At 39.0% G+C, this 17,824-nt stretch overlaps 1 protein-coding gene across 14 annotated transcripts in view; it reads right to left on the bottom strand.

Moving 5' to 3' along the window:
* Positions 1–17,824, bottom strand: part of RNF6 (ring finger protein 6) — a 182,376-nt gene that overhangs the window by 72,140 nt on the left and 92,412 nt on the right. For 5 of the 14 annotated variants that reach the window (XR_010123491.1, XR_008493303.2, XR_008493300.2 and 2 more), the window contains exon 6: positions 12,638–12,765. Coding sequence is in view for 8 of the 14 variants with exons in the window: in XM_063650665.1 (XP_063506735.1) it covers positions 12,664–12,765 (102 nt within the window). In the remaining 6 variants the exon portion in view is untranslated. Of the gene's footprint in view, positions 1–5,399; positions 5,456–7,168; positions 7,247–9,763; positions 10,328–12,423; positions 12,766–17,824 lie in introns of those variants that run through there. The other 9 variants (XM_054446085.2, XM_054446086.2, XM_054446084.2 and 6 more) reach the window with 6 other exon arrangements.

Consider the following 17,824-nt stretch of genomic DNA (forward strand, 5'->3'; position numbering starts at 1 on the left):
GGTTCAGAACATGATACCTTTTAGGAAGCCTTATAGATATTTTAAAGTTATATAGCACCACTGTGTCAACTTAGAATGAAAAAACAGGCTTACATGGCCATTCTCAAAGTTCTCCAATAACTTGGGGTCATTAAATTCACAGGATGCTGGGATGGAAAAAGGTGTCTAACTATGAGGAAAAATAGAAAAGATTAACAAAAAGTTCCCGGTGGTGCCAGTCAATATTCAAAAGGATCTGAAATACACACACAGCCCATCTTCTGTTCTTAGGAGGATCACAAAGAGTCTACAGAACTATAATAATACCTACAGTTCTGTCCAATGATACATCCTCCCAGCCCTCAAAGCTGCAAAATGGCATCCGAAGATGCCTAAACCTGTGTTGAGAACTGTACAGTTATAGGGAATTTGAGCCAGAGTGACTACAAAAGCAATAAATTCATGGTTAGATTCTAGGCTTCTGACTACCGCACAGGGAAGGTCTGTCCAGAGGAGCTTCTGGAAACTGCCATTTGAGATCTGAACAAGAGAGAGCTCTGGTATTATATGTCAATACTCTGGTACAGATAAAAGTTGGTTGCAGGAAAAGGGAGCAAGGGAAAAGTAGAAAAGAACAGGACTTCTGCCTCAATAACTTCTAAGGGGAAATGAGGGAGGAAATGTAATTGTTTCAAGACTCTACATATAAAACTCCTTGGGAATTCTAACGTGTATCAAAGCAGATGTAAATCATATTTTTAAAATAACTATGTTTGCATTTTAAGCTTTACATTTCAGTCTCATTCAGATACAGCTATAGCTTTAGAAATTTAGTTAAGTCTTAGAGTAAGTAAAAACTAATTAATTTTAAGAAAAAAATGAGAGTTTCTGGCCAGGCACGGTGGCTCACGCCTGTAATCCCAACATTTTGGGAGGCCAAGGCAGGCAGATCATGAGGTCCGGAGATCGAGACCATCATGGCTAACACAGTGAAGCCCTGTCTCTACTAAAAATAGAAAAAATTAGCCAGGCATGGTGATACGCGCCTGTAGTCCCAGCTACTCAGGAGGCTGAGGCAGGAGAATCACTTGAACTCAGGAGGCAGATGTTGCAGTGAGCCAAGATTGTGCCACTGCACTCCAGCCTGGGTGACAGAGCAAGACTCCACCCCCCGCCCCAAAAAGAGAATTTCTAACAGAGTATGGCAATAAAAACACTTTCCTGTAAATTACACCTGCAATGGTATACTTCTTATAAGTCATAATATTGCAAGTGAGGGTTCCCATTTTATTAGAAAATTGATACTATACCTACACAAAATAAAAATGAAGACAATAAACCACATGAATTTAAAACAAATTTAGAGGGCAGGACAACAAAATGAAGTTCTTTCTCCTTTTTCTTTCTTTTTCCCTCTGTCTTTCAGGCTGGAGTTCAGTGGCTTGATCTCGGCTCACTGCAAGCCCCGCCTCCCTGGTTCAAGCAATTCTCCTGCCTCAGTCTCCCAAGTAGCTGGGATTACAAGTGCCTGCCACAACACCCAGCTAACTTTTGTATTTTTAATAGAGATAGAGTTTCACCATGTTGGCCAAGCTGGTCTCAAACACCTGATTATTTACGCTTTTTTTTAGGAGGCCATACTCTTCTCTTTTTCTTTTTTTCTTTTTTTTTTTTTTTTGACAGAGTCTCACCCTGTCACCCAGGTTGGAGTGCAGTGGTACAATCATAGCTCACTGCAGCCTTGACCCCCGGGCTCACGTGATCTTCACGCCTCAGCCTCCTGAGTAGCTGGGACTTTATACACGCCAAGGCAGAAGGATTGCTAGAATTCAGGAGTTCAAGACCCGGCTGGGCAACATAGGGAGACCTCATCTCTACTAGAAATAAAAAAAAATTAAACAGGTGTGGTGGTGTATGCCTGTAGTCCCAGCTGCTTGGGAGGCTGAAGTGGGAGGATCGCTTGAGCCTGGGGAGGTTGAGGCTGCAGTGAGCTTGCCTGACAGAATGAGACCCTGTCTTTAAAAAAAAGAAAAAAAAAACAGTTGATACTGGGAAAGTGAAAAAATATCTACTATTGAAAAAGGCAAATGAGTCTTCTATATTGTGGAATATGATGAACTAACAATGTGAACCACCCTTATGACAAAAACAAGCATAATGCAGGATAAAGAAAAAAAGCTCATATTTTAAAATACATCCCAAAGTTGTTCCAGAAGTAAGCAATCCTCCGAGGTCAAACTCAGACCTGTAGAAGGTAGGTGGAAATTCAAATTCAAACCATGAAAAGTAGGTGAGTATCAAGGTGAGCTCTAAGAGTGCTCTAAGAAAAAGTGCCCTGGAATCCTAAGGTTTTTATCTTGAAGGTTGCACAGGATGTGCAGCCCCTTGAAGGTTGCACAGGGGCTAGAAGTACATGGCTGCCTGCCCCAGGTAGAGTGTCATGGAACACCCCTCCATAAATCTGAACAAGACGGATACCACCTAAAAACAAGCATTAAAGAGAAGTAAACTGCTCAGCAGAATGGGATGGCACACACATTTGCCTGATTGAACCCTGAGACTGGATGGAAGAAAAATATATTTTTCTAGAGAATGTCAATGCAAGCTGGCCTCTCCAGGAGCTTGTGGCCAAATTCACATGACCCGTGGATTCAAACCATCTCAAGTAGAGGATTTAAATTAATGTAGTCTCAAGTGATTGGCAGAAGTAAATGCAAATCTTTCTGCAGAGATGCAACTTCAACCCAGACCTCCAAGAATTCCTACCAAAAAAAAGTTCCAAGGATCATGGGGTCATAGTTAAAACAAGGCACCCTAAGTGAAAACCAGCAGATACAAGAGAAAAAGAATCAGATCCACAAATAATTTGGATAGACTGAGAATATGAAATAAATAGGTTTTGTGTGGTTTTTAAAAACAGTTTAAAAACATGAATGAGGAAAAAGAAAATAAAAATAAACTGTATATTTTTAAAATAAATAAAACTTCTAGAAAGTTAAAATTATAATGGTTGAAAAACATAAAACTTGCTTGGCATGGTGGCTCACTCCTGTAATCCCAGCACTTTGGGAGGCCTAGGGTGGGTGGATCACTTGAGGTCAGGAGTTCGAGACCAGCCCGGCCAACATGGGGAAACCCCATCTCTACTAAAGAATACAAAAATTAGCCGGGTTTGGTGGTGCACACCTAGCTACTCAGGAGGCTGAGCCAGGAGAATCACTTGAACTCAGGAGGCAGAGGTTGCTGTGAGCTGAGATCACATGACTGCACTACAGCCTGGGTGACAGAGCAAAACTATATATATATGTATAACTTAAAACTTCACTGAAAGATTAAACCACAGAGTCAAATGAAGACACAATTAGAAAGCAGAAAGAGGCCAGGCGCAGTGGCTCACGCCTGTAATCCCAGCACTTTGGATGGCTGAGGAGGGCGGATTACTTGAGGTCAGGAGTTCGAGACCAGGCTGGCCAACATGGTGAAACCCTGTCTGTACTAAAAATACAAACATTAGCTGGGCATGGTAGCACACACCTGTAATCCCAGCTTTTTAGGAGTCTGAGGCAGGAGAATTGCTTGAACCCAGAAGGCGGAGGTTGCAGTGAGCCGAGATCATGCCACACCGCACTTGACCCTGGCCAACAGAGTGAGACTCTGTCTCCAAAAAAAAAAAAAAACAGAAAGATAAATGGGAAGAAATTATTCAGTGCAGAGAGATAATGAGATAGAAAATATGACTGGAGGGTAAGAGGCCAGAAGGCAGAGATAAAAGGGCCAACATACATCTAGCTGGAAATCCAAAGGGAAAGAAAATGGAGGCTGGAGATGAGTCAATATTTAAACATAGATCGGAGTTTTCCAAAGTTACTGAAAGTCATTGATCCTCATATTCTGGGAGCCCAGTGAATCAGGATAGGATAAATAAAAAATTATGCAGTAGTGAAACCCTAGTGGTCTAAAGAGAAAAATTTCAAAGCAGAAAGCAAAGACCAACCACATGCCCAGCTATCAATGCTAGACTGATGAGTAGCTTCTCAAAACCATCAAAGGTATGAGATGATGGAATAGTTTCAAGATTCTGGGAAAAAGTAACAATATTTCAAGTAGGGAGAAGTAAGGACATTTTCAGACATGTGAAATTTGAGAGATTTGTCCACCAACCCCTCCCTAAAGGAAACTTTAAACACATCATTTAGGTCATCATTGAGGTCAGGAGTTCATTTAGGTGACATATGTGCAAACTCAGATGAAAGTTCTGAGTTATGAGAATTAAAGGTGAGCAAGGACATTGATAAGTATGTGGATAAATCTAAATAAGCACTGCTGCATAAAATAATGATGACAATAGTAGTCTTATTGGCAGGGTTAAAAGATTTTAAAATCAAAATACTAGACAAAAGTAGCGTATAACTGCAAGAGACAAACAGTGTTAAAGTATTTTTATTATTGGTAAAATATACATAAGATAATATTTACCATTTTAACCGTTTTTACTTGTCATTAAGTACATTCACATTGTTGTGCAGTCATCACCACCATCATCTCCAGAACCTTTTCATCATCCCAAGCGAAACTCCATATCTATTGAACAATCACTTCCTGTTCTCCTCTTTTCCCCATCCTGGAAACCACTATTCTACTGTCTGTCTCTACGAATATTAGAATTCCAGGTATTTCAGATAGGTGGAATCATACAATAATTGTCCTTTTGTGTCTGGCGTATTTTACCTAGCATAAGGCCTCAAGGTTCATCTCTGTTGTAACATCCATCAGAATTTCACTCCTTTTTAAAACTGGGTATGTTTCATTGTGTAGGTAGACCACACTTTATTTATCCATTCATCCACTGATAGTCATTAGAGATTTTTCTACCTTTTTGCTACTGTAAATAATGATTTTATGAACATTGATATACAAGATCTCTTTGAGGTTCTGCTTTTAGCTTTTTTGTGTATATGCCTAAATGTGGAATTACTGGATCATATGGTAATTCTATATTTAATTTGTTGAGGAACCACCATATTATTTTCCATAGCAGCTACGCCATTTTTTTTTTTTTTTTTTTTTGCTTTAAAAAGATAGCCATCCTAATGGGTATGAGGTAATGGCTCATTGTGATTCTGATTTGCATTTTCCTAATGATTAGTGATGCTGAGAAGCTTTTCATGTGCTCCTTGGACATTTGTATATCTTCTTTGAAAAAATGTCTGCTCAAATCCTTTGCCGATTTTTGAACTGGGTTTTTTTTCTGTAGGGTTGTAGTTATTCATATATGCTGGATGTTAAACTTCCTTTCGTCTTGCTGTTTCAAATGTCATTGATTTCTGATCTTTGTGTTTTACCTACATAAACAATATAATTTATTTTCAAAGCTTGAATCTCAAAGGTAACTTTTATTAATATTATATTTAATCACTTACCTAAAGAGGCTAGGGTCACTTGACTAGGCAGCATGAATGAAGTGATCCTTTTCCAGCTGTCAATAGAAACCATACTTCTAAAGGATTAGCAAATAATCAGATTTTTATGAGCAGAAAAAGTACTGGAGATTTGGGCCAGGCACAGCAGCTCATGCCTGTAATCCCAGCACTTTGGGAGACCAAGGTGGGCGGATCATTTGAGGTCAGGAGTTCGAGACCAGCCTTGCCAACATGGCAAAACCCTGTCTCTACTAAAAATACAAAAATTAGCCGGGAGTGGTGGTGCACACCTGTAATCCCAGCTACTTGGAAAGCTGAGAGAGGAGAATCATTTGAACTTGGGAGGCTGAGGTTGCAGTGAGCTGAAATTGTGCCGCTGCACTCCAGCCTGGGTGACAGGGTAAGCCCCTGTTTCAAAAAAAAAAAGCGTACTGGAGATTTGATTATTCCACCCTCCTTCATCTTTAGTTCTCCAAGTTCAAAAGGCTGCTGTTGTAATTCTCTGAACAGACATTTCCAGGAGTCAAAATCCTTTTTAAATAAATACTTACTGAAAATTCATTATTCAAATGATGCTATACAAGGTAACCAGAAATTAGAAAGTATATCTACCAATTACTGGTTATAATGACTAGCATTAATTAAGTTGGTACTATGCACTAGACACTGTGTTGAATGCCTTGCATATACAGTATTTTATTCAATCCTCATAGCAACCTCATGACATAGATTCTATTGTCATGCCCATTTTAGAGATTAGAGATCAAGACCAGGGAAGTTACATGAGAGGCCCAAGATGACACTGCTGATGAATGGTAAAGCCAGGATTCATACCCAGGAAATTTAACTCAAAACTCTGCCTTTTACCGCAATTTATATATTGTCCCCAATTCATTGAAAAATAGAAAATTGCAATCCAATGAAACATATTAAGAACAAAAAGTGGCTAGAAAAAAATAATTAAATGTCTTTCTTTTTCTAGGTACTGTACAAGTGTGGGAGTTTTAAAAAATGTAATTTACACCTATAAAGTTGTGATTGTAATTTAAAAGGGAAATTAAACAAAGCTATTGTGCTGACTGTCCATTGGTAACCTGACTTTGCTCCCATCTCTGTCTGTTGTCCTGCGGGGACTGGCCGGGGTGGTGTGCATTTCTCCTGATCTGTCATCAGCCTGATTCCAAGTCAGGTTCTGCCTTTCAGAGAATGTTCAGTAAAAAAGTAGAAGCTTTATTATTGTTCTTCTGGCAGTGGTGAGCAGACTGTTGAGTTTGGCAGATGTAAAACTTTGTAGCAGCCTCTGAAATTTCTAGCAGTCTTGGGATGCTTGCTGTGGGTCATCTGCCCCAGGGAGGCAGGGCAAGGGGGCTCCTGCCAGCAGGTTCCTGACTCTGAAAGCTCGTTGTGACCTGAGAGCTGAAAACAACCTTCGCTATCTTCCCCTCCAGCTCTTCCACTCTTTCATAAGTACATAATAACCTATATTAGATCTGTTCTGCTTGAACCTAACACTGTATTATCAGCTACCCCATGAGGCAATATTATTACCCATGATACAGTATTGTCAATTGCCCATGATGCAGTATTACTCATGATGCAGCATTATCAATATTTTGAACAAAGTATGATTTAAATTCCCCCCTGGCTCCATGTATGTCCATTAAAGCTATACTCTGTGGCTGACTTTGGCATTTTAATTTGCACAAGTTCTCCCTAGAGGCTTCTTTAAAGCTCCTATCACATTGTCCAGTCCCTAAAGGAGGCCTCACCTGCCCGAGTTCTTCATTGAGATTGAATGTTCTGGCCATGACATAGACATTATTGATTTTATAATGCATATCTTCATCCTGCAAGAAATGAAAAAGTCTTTCACGCTGCCACTGAGCTCTCTATGTGACTGACATTTAGAAAGACTTCACAAAGGAGAATGTAGAATATTTGGATTAAAGATAGAATGTATCTTTAGTTTCTCACATATTAGGAGAATCAAATCAGGAGAGGCAGTGCCACGTAGAAATAAATTTTGATGTGTTCGTGATCTGAAGTTCAAAAACTTGGCTTGCAAAGCCCTGGGTCTGCCTCAGACAAGCTGTGGCCCTTAAGAAAGTTAATTAATATCTCTGTGCCTCAGCTACTCCATCTATAAAATGGAAGCAACAATACAGATCTCACAGCACTCTTGGGAAAGAGAATGCATTTGAAAGCACTTGCTTCATGTTGTGGCTGTTAAAATAATATTCCTCTTCAAATGTTGGCAATCCAATGATGTATCGAGAGGACATTTTTAATATGTGACATTTACCAATAATTTAGTTTTTAAAAAAATTTTTTTTGAGACTGAGTCTCACTGTGTTGCCCTGGTTGGAGTGCAGTGGTGCCATCTTTGCTCACTGAAACCTCTGCCTCTCAGGTTCAAGTGATCCTTGTGCCTCAGCCTCCCAAGTAGCTGGGATTACAGGAGTGCGCCACCACACCCGACTAATTTTTGTATTTTTACTAGAGACCAGGTTTCACCATGTTGCCCAAGCTGGTCTCCAACTCCTGGGCTCAAGCAATCCACCTGCCTCAGCCACCCAAAGTGCTGGGATTATAGCCATGAACCACCGCACCTGGCCCAAAAATAATTTTTTAATATAACTAGATTTTGCAACCCCATGTTCACACTAGAAAATGAGTTCAGTCCCAACTTATTAAGTATTTATGACAGTCAATACCCAGTTGTCCCCTAAGAAATCTTTTCTTGAATGTGAAGTAATTCGGGAATGATTATGTGTCTGTCATTCTTGCCAAGATTTGTAAGTCTTCTGGACTCTCCTCCCCTTCTTTATTGACTGTTTTCAATTTTAATGGATTAACTATCTCTCTACACTTACCACTAAACCACTCTCTCTTAAATCTTTCTTATCGGTTAAAACAAATATATTAAAAAATGGTGTCCTCAAGATGAACACAAAGAGGACAAGCAGAGCTGAGCCATGCTGATAGCAATGCTTGGCTTAGAATAGTTCCATCATGAGGACGGTTACATTGACTCTTAAAAGGAACACAAAAGCTATGCCTTAAGAGATAATTTTTTTAATTTTCTGATTTTAATACTCACTCAGTTTATAAACTGGGCCTGAATATATTTTACAATTTCCATAGTGACCGGCATAGGGATGAGGTTCTGGTACAAAATGATAGACCAGGCATGGTGGCTCACACCTGTAATCCCAGCACTTTAGGAGGCCGAGATGGGTGAATCACCTGCAGTCAGGAGATAGAGACCAGCCTGGCCAACATGGTGAAACCCCGTCTCTACTAAAAATACAAAAATTAGCCAGGGATGGTAACGAGCACCTGTAATCCCAGCTACTGGGAAGGCTGAGGCAGGAGAACTGCTTGAACCCGGGAGGCGGAGGTTGCAGCCAGCCAAGATCATGCCACTGCACTCCAGCCTGGGTGACAGAGTGAGATTCTGTCTCAAAAAAAAAAAAAAAAAAAAAAGATGATGAACACCAATATGTCAAACAAAATGACATGAGAGCTGCTGGAACCTCTGGAAAAACATCAGAGACACCACCTCACAGCTTCAGGCAATGCCTTTATTCATCTTTGTTTGCACTATTGCATTTTAAAATTTTGGAATTTTCTCTATGAAAATTATGATTAGAAGTGGACACAAGTATGAAATATTTTTAAATGTATATTAGTTCCACACCAGCCATGTAACAGGGAGTATGGGAAGCTTTGAGATTCAAGATCAAAGAAGATACCAACTTTGCCCTCAGGGAGCTTAGCATGAAGCTTGGGAAAGTCAGCTGGATCCGGAAATACAGTATGACGAATTCCAGAGTGGCACTGAGCACTGAGCACAGGGATGACAGCACAAAATAGGGGCCTAGAGGGGACCTCAGAAAAGGAGATGAACCAAGTTGAAAGAAGAAGTTTGTTACATGCAGATGAGGGGAAGTGAATGAGGAGGGTATTCTAATTCTAGCTGGAAATAACAGTAGGTGTGAAGTCAAAGAGACCTGAAGCAGCGTTGGGGAAATGAAGCATGTATATGTATGTATACATATAATGATTTTTTTTTTTTTTTTTTTGAGACAGAGTCTTGCTCTGTCACCCAGGCTGGAGTGCAGTGGTGCAATCTCAGTTCAATGCAGCCTCCGCCTCTGGGGTTCAAGCAATTCTCCTGCCTCAGCCTCCTGAGTAGCTGGGACTACAGGTGCCCGCCACCACGCCTGGCTAATTTTTTGTATTTTGAGTAGAGACAGGGTTTCGCCATGTTGGCCAGGCTGGTCTTGAACTCCTGACCTCAGGTGATCCACCGGTCTCGGCCTCCCAGAGCGTTGGAATTACAGGCATCAGCCACCACGTCTGGCCTAAAACACAGTATATTTCTTGAAGCTCTGAGGATTCTAACTCTTTGGGATGACAAAACAAATACAAAGCAAATACAAAGTGGTGTGGTCCTGAGCTGGCCATAGTTCCGCAAGAGCATGCACCCAGTTCCTCAGTCACACGGGGCCCAGCTTTCCTTGACGAGTCTCTCACCACTCCATGCCTCTTTCTGCCCTCTGCACAGCAGTCACACTGAGCTGCACTTGCCAAATGGCCTTTGGACATGGGCAATATTCTTGGCCTAGAGCTCTCCTATGAGGCTCCCCTTCATTCTTCCCTCCGTACTCCTTTTAATTTCCATCTGTTCTCATCCTTAAGGTTTCAGTTTGTGTGTTACCTCCTCATGGAAGCCTCAGCGTTAGGTTGGAAGGGGCTCCAATGTGGACACGTGGCATCCTATACTTTCCCCTCTTCATTTACTGTCAGTATTCTATTACTTTGACTGTCTTCCTCCATACATTATAAATACCTCGGGGGCAGGAAACATCCTGTTTCTCACTGTACCCCAAGGTCTCAGCACAGCATCTTGCATTATGTGCTAACTGTGGAAGGAACAGCAAAAGCCAAATGCGATTTAGAAAATGGAAAAATGGGTAGATTTGCTGTCAATTTACTTTTCATTAATAATAAACATTCAGGAAATTCCTAGTCCAAAACAAGATTTAGTTGAGATTCTCTTCAGCTGAAAAAACAAAAAACAACAACAAAAAACAACACACACAAAAAAAGATGTCCTGAGGGGTGATCAAAAGAAAGATAGCAACAGAGAGAAATGGTACATGTGAGTGAGTGAGAAGTTGGGTAGAACTTTTTTTTTTGAGACGGAGTCTCGCTCTGTCGCCCAGGCTGGAGTGCAGTGGCGCAATCTCGACTCACAGCAAGCTCCACTTCCCGGGTCCACACCACTCTCCTGCCTCAGCCTCCCGAGTAGCTGGGACTACAGGTGCCCGCCACCATGCCCTGCTAATTTTTTTTTTTTTTTTTTTTTTTTGCATTTGTAGTAGAGACGGGGTTTCACCGTGTTAGCCAGGGTGGTCTGATCTCCTGACCTCAGGTGATCCACCCACCTCGGCCTCCCAAAATGCTGGGATTACAGGCGTGAGCCACTGCAACCGGCCGAAGTTGGGTAGAACTTCTAATGTCATTTTGGCAAAAAAAAAAAAAAAAAGTCTTAACCATAACTAGTGGCCATATATAGAGTAAAATCAATCAATGCAGATGTAATGTAAAACAAGCATTATTCATATGAAAACTTTTTTGATAAATGAAAGCAAAGCAACACACATTGTTGACAAAAAATCATTCATTTCAGACTATGTAAAATGTACTCAACTTATGTAAACAAGGAAAACCTAAGTGAAAACAAAATTTCCCCTAGCCCCTGAAGACACAGGATAATTGTGTTTTAGGCAATAAATGTCTGGTAAGAAATCATTTTAAAAGTCAGAAGAAATATCTAAAACTAGAGATGAGATACGAACCTCTCTGAAAATTTCAGGGTAATAAACAGAAATTAGCCTTCTAAATTTAAGAGATATATACTAAACTCCCTCACTTCATAAAAGCAGAAGGAAAAGTCGAGTAGCAGTACTATTTATCATCACAGATAATTTTACCTTCATGAGTTTGGTTTCAAATCCAGTGTAAACAACTATGCCAATGATCCACTGAGTATTTCTAAGCTGTGTACCTCTAAACAAGACCTGATCAGGCCCAATTGGAACAGGACTAAAAACATAAAAATAGCATTTATAAAGTACCAAAGAAATTTTCTCTTTTCACAATGTAAAAAAGCCCAGGTTTTACCTTACATATATTTCCTATTGTCAAGTTCAATTTTTTGAGAAAATGACAAAGCAACAAATGTTTTTTCATAAAAAGCACCTATTCCTAAAAGAGTATGGAAAAATTTTTTGTTTTAGTATCCATTTCTCACCATTCCAAACAAATGTCAATCAAAAATTTTAGAGAAAAAAAACATCTCTTATACCTAGGGTAACTATAAAATTTATTTGTCAGAGAAGATGACGTGGACAAATAGAAACCTGTGTGCCAATTTAGCAATCTATAGAAAGGATTACATGTGTTAATTCAGAGCAAGCTCAGTTGGCCATGTTTTCTTGGCCTCCTCCCCTCCAGCACTGGATTGACTTGCTATGTGAAAGATGGGCTGGGAGTGGTGGCTTATGCCTGTAATCCTAGCACTTTGGGAGGCCGAGGAGGGCAGATCATCTGAGGTCAGGAGTTCGAGACCAGCCTGGCCAACATGGTGAAACCCTGTCTCTACTAAAAATACAAAAATTAGCCAGGCGTGCTGGTGGAAGCCTGTAATCCCAGCTACTAGGGAGGGTGAGGAAGGAGAATTGGTTGAACCTGGGAGGTGGAGATTGCAGTGAGCCAAGATGGTGCCACTGCACTCCAGCCTGGGGGACAGAGAGAGACTCCATCTAAAAAAAAAAAAAAAAAAAAGATGCTCCTAAGAAACTTGTAGTGGAAAACATGGAAGTGTGGAGCAAGAAAAACTCCTCTATCGTCATCAAACCTTTCAACACCTTGTTCTTCCCACTGATTTACTCCAAGGATCGCAGATATTTACAGGTAGGTATACTGATTAAGAAACTGCCATACACTTTCCAGCCATATTTAAGAATCCTTTTTTTAATTACACAAATGCTTATTACATTACAATAAATTACAATTCCATAGATGCTTCCGGGTATTTCAAAGCCAAGTACCATACGAACAAGTACAATGTTTTAAAATGTAATCAGTTGACAAAACAAATGCTGTCATATTCTATGTTCCATAAAAGAAAAAAAATTGTTTGTGAAGAGAAAGATAATACCTTTTACCTCTTAGGCTCAAGGTTCCAGCAGAGCTATTGAAATAACTTCACCGTCATTTTTGCTTCACAGTCTATTTTTCCAGATAGGCTTAACAACTGGTTTTCTGGCAGCACTTCGGCTGTTTCCGGCAAAGCCTATAAAATAAAACCAAAGAGAGAAAACTAAAAATAGAAGTTTAATGTACTATGTTTAAAGTTCCATGTCTTTAGTAATTAATAAAAGATTATGATAGTATCTAAAAATGTATTGCACTCACTAGATAATAAAATAGTGCACATCACACTTTAACATAAACCTTGTTAGAAGATGTTGCCATCCCAGCATTTTGCAAATAACTTTAATAAAAAGAAAAGAGGTAGAAATATTAAGTTTTCATCACCTGTACTGAAAGTATTGTTTTTGAAAGTGTAATCACCATGACCGTATAATATTTGATACATTTATGTATGTAGCTGATGATGTTGAATTATCAATCACACTTTGAGTAGCAAGGATTTAGAACAGTGGTTCCAAACTTTTTGCAGGCATCAGATTCACCAAAAGGTCTTGTTAAAATATAGATTCCTGGGATCCACACACACGGTTTTTTTCTTTGGTGTTTCTGTGGTGGGGGTGCCAGAATTTGCATTTCTAACATTTCCCACAAGATGATGCTGTTGCTGAGCCAGAGATCAGACTTTGAAAACCACTGATCTAGAGAATGCCTTATTCCAATAAAATAAGATGATGTCAGCTTTACAGACAGAGAAGAGGCAGATTATGTTCAAGAGAATAAGAATAAAATTGTCCAAAGTCTTTTTCACAGAATACAAGATACAGGAAGACAGTGGATTTTTAAGTATTGAAATAAAAGACCTCTAGATCGATGGGTTTTTATGAAAATTTTTGTTATTCAAATTACCTTTCCCCTATAGGTAAAGTGTCATTTTTCTCTCACTGCTGTCAACATTTTCTGAAATTTATTTTCATAAGTTTGACTATTATATGTGCTGGTATGGATTTGTTTGGATTTATCTTTTTTGGTTGGCTCGGCTTGTTGAATCTACGGTTTGTGTTTTTTGGCAAATTGGGGAAGTTTTCAGCCAAATTTTTCTGGCCTATTCTCTCTCTTCTCCTTCCAGGACTCTGGTGACATGAAGGTTAGCTGTTTGGTTATGTTCCCAAAGGTCCTTGAAACCTGATCACGTTTGTCAGTCTGTTTCCTCTCTACTGTTCAAATTGGGTAATTTCTATTGTTTTGTCTTTCAGTCCACTATTCTTTCTTCTGTCCCTTCCTTTCTGCTGTTAAGCCTATCCCTAGAGGTTTTTACATTTCAGTTTTGTATATTTAATTTCTAAAATTTCTAGCTGGATGTTTCTTGTACTTTCTATTTCTTTGCTGGGATTTTCTGTTTACTTTGCTGAGATTTTATTTTTCCATTTGTTTCAGGCATGTTTGTAATTACTCCCTGAAGAAATCATATGATGGATGCTTTAAAATCTCTCAGATAATTCTAAGATTTCTGTTTTCTTGATGTTGGCATCAATTGATTGTATTTTTTCATTCAGTTTAAGATCTCCCTGGCTTCTGATATATATGATGAAGATTTTCAGTTGAAACCTAGACATTTTGGTTATTAGGTTATGAGACTCTGGATATCATTTAAACTTTCTGTTTTATCTGGTTTTCTCTGACACATCTCCAACAGGAGAAAGGAGGTATTGAGTCATTACTGCAAGTTGGGGGATAAAGTACAAGTTGCACACTTGACCTCTGTTGACAGCCAAGGAGGAGCTCCTTGTTGCAGCTGGGCAAGGGTAAGAGTTCTGACCCTCCCGTAGACCTTTGCTGATACTGCCCTGGCATGAAGGAATTGGAATGCCTTCTGCCATCCACATCGTCTCCACTGACACTATGAAAAGAGGGAAGGACTTCATTATTGCCTGGCAGAAATGAAAGTCCTGGCTTCCTACCTGGCCTCCTCTGACACTACCCTTATAGGGGATTTGGGGTACTTCACTACAGTCTGGAAATCGAGGCTCCCTACTCGACCTTTGCTGGCATGGGTGAGCGTGAGGCCACATTTTTACTATGGTGTCAAGATTTTGTCTTGTTAAGTTGCTCCTTTCCTGGTCTTTTGACTGGAGAGAACAGGCTTTGGTTGGGTTGTTTTTTGTTTTTTGTTTTTTTGATTTTTTGTTTTTTTCTCAGTGTCCATTGATCTTTCTGGGTTTCCGGCTTCTTCCGTCGAAGCCCCAGATGTATGAGACAAATGGAAAACTCAGGGAACTCACCACCATGTTGTTCTATGGATTCCAAGAACCCTAGCCCAGTCTGCTTTCTTCTCCCAATCTTTCAGAGTCTTCGCAGGTTTTTTCTTTATATAATGCCCAAAGTTGTTCATTGTTCTTAGCAGGAAAAATGGGGAAAACTATATCTACTCCATCTTCCCAGAAATCAAACTCTGTAATTGCATTTTAAAAAATCTTGAAGTTACCACCAAACTATTAAAATGATTACCATTGGGAATAAAAGTGAAATTTGGAAGTGGAGAGGGTTAAATAGACTACATATGTTTCTGTATTATTTATATTATTTTTAGAAAGATGATGTATTACTTTAACAAGTTCTCATTTTTCCATTTCTAATTAAGTTAAAGTTTACAAAAAAAGATTGGTAAACAAACATGTGAATAGACAAATGTAAAATCAGAGGCTTTTTTACTAAGAAAACTAATAAGGCAGGGGATGAATTATCTTAAAGAGCAATATGTTTTTCCCATTAACAAAAAGTTAATTGGAAAACCATCTCCTTGCATTCATGATCATAAGTTTTTCTGAAATTCAAATGGTAGTTTTAAAAGCAGTAGTATATAAGATCTCTTAGAATTCATTTGCAACCACCCCTTGCAATCTAGCCATGATCTTGAGCCATGGCAGTAATTTTAACATCAGAACTAACAGCTTCAAAACAATATGTATAAGCGTTCGTTATCCTTTATGACCTGAATTTTATAGCACATACTTTTTATACCAATAATAGCAGTCACCTAGCTTCCCTTTATAATAATAATAATAATGCACCATTTTAATATCTGATGAGGATAAATTACATCCACTCAATAGTGCTGAGATAATTTTTTTGTGAAAACACAGCTGGCATCTGACAAAACTTGACATTGTGGGCCCAGATGTAAAATTAGGATTAGAAAAGGTGTCTTTATCTGCCATATCTTTAGATCCGTCTCTCTATCCAGATTAGCTGTTGCTATATAACACATCAACTGAGGTTCACTAGAAAAATAAAACAAATGATATTGAATTACTATCTCTTCATCAAATTATTTTCCCAATAATGGTAAGTATGAAATGTGACTCATAAGGTTTGGATGTTTTGTCCCCTCCAAATCTCACGTAGGATTGTGACCACCAGTGTTGGTGGTAGGCCTAGGAGGCAGTGTTTGCATCATTGGGATGTATTCCTCAAGAATGTCCTCATAGTGGTGCTGTCCTCATAGTGATAAGTGAGTTTTCACTCTATAATTTCAAGCAAGATCTGGTTGTTTAAAAGAGCCTGGCACCTCCTCCCTCGCTCTCTTGCTCCCTCTCTTACCATGTGATATGCTGGCTCCCCTTGGCCTTCCACTGTGATCATGTTTCCAGAGGCCTTCACCGGAAGCAGCTGCTGGCACTATGTTTTATGTACAGTCTGGAGAATCATGAGCCAAATAAACCTCTTTTCTTTATAAATTACCTGGCCTCAGGTATTTCTTTACAGCAATGCAAACAGACTAATACAGTGACCTACATCAATAATTGTTCCTCAAAATTAAAAGGACTACAAACAACCACTTCACCAGGAGATGTTCACAGTCTGATCGTACCAGCCTAAAATTCATCTTGCAGAACAGCTCAATAGAAAAGCATCTACCCTTATAGTTCTGTGTGATTACTCTTTAACCCCAAGAAGAGAAACTGCTGAGGATGAACAGATGTCATATAGATCAGAATAGTCAAATCTAAAATTATGTTATTTTCTAAAATGGTTCCATTATAATTTCCAAAGGCCCAAGCTCTATGGCCTTTAGAATGAGAGTACATCTTCCAGAACAAGTGTGAATAGAGCAGACAAAACTACACTTGAGGCTTCTCTGCTTCCATTTAACCTCAACAGTTAGGGGATCAAGGCACTGAATTAACTAACATTTACCTTGCCAGATTTTATTCCATGTCAAATGATAACACATTTATGAAAATGAGTAATTTTGGAGGAAAAGTCACAAAGAATAACACAAATCGTTCACTAAAGTTTATTGGGTCTTAAAGTCTGACTTCTCTCTTTTGGCTGTATCTTATTCACTGAAATATCAGGTTTAAAGTAAAACAATCTGTATTAATTCAACTGGTTGAGACATATACCCCCAAATAATGACTAATATGTAATCTAATACCAAAAATATGGCCTCACTGGGGAGGCCAGTGATATGATAAAGGATCTCCAAAATCCCTTTCCTCTATAAAAAACACAATGAGAAAACTGGCAAAAGTCATCAGAATCAACTTTTTCAAAACTCTGAAAATGAACCAAACGCTTAAAGCAACCCAGGGAGCTTTTATTCAAGAAAAATGGCTGAATCTTGGTAAGAGCTGTGAGCTTTGTGATGTTTTAACTTGCTCTATTTCCATCCACTGCTTTCTAGCTCAGAAAGCATTGTCTTTGAAAAATAACAACTCACATTCTCCGTACTGAGAGAGCTAAACAGAGCTAGAGCTCCTTCAAAGATCTTCATTCCCAAAGATCATTACTAGATCTATTTGATGGTTCTCTAGAAGACTTCCCCTTGAAAGCTTGTTTTTATTTAACCTCACTAAATCTTACCCAGTGCTCAAAGCATTTTCCTGGTGCAGGAGGGTGAAATTTATTGAAAATGTCTACAGAAAAGTGCATTAATATTGCAGCTGCCTGAGGTGATGGATAGCAATTGGGGTAAACAATAGACTAACTGAAAAACTTTTTTTAAAGAAAATTAGAATGAGCAGCAACAAAAACCAATCCTGAAGAGAAGAAAGGTGATTTACAGAATTGCCCATTATATTACTTAAAATGTTCACTTTTCTACAAAAAAAAATTATGAGACATGAAAAGGTACAAGTAAGTATCTTGCATCTTTCCCATTCACTGAGAAAAAAGCAATCAATAGAAATTGTCTCAAA

The sequence above is a fragment of the Pongo pygmaeus genome, chromosome 14 (assembly GCF_028885625.2).
Source record: "Pongo pygmaeus isolate AG05252 chromosome 14, NHGRI_mPonPyg2-v2.0_pri, whole genome shotgun sequence".
Taxonomy (NCBI): domain Eukaryota; kingdom Metazoa; phylum Chordata; class Mammalia; order Primates; family Hominidae; genus Pongo; species Pongo pygmaeus.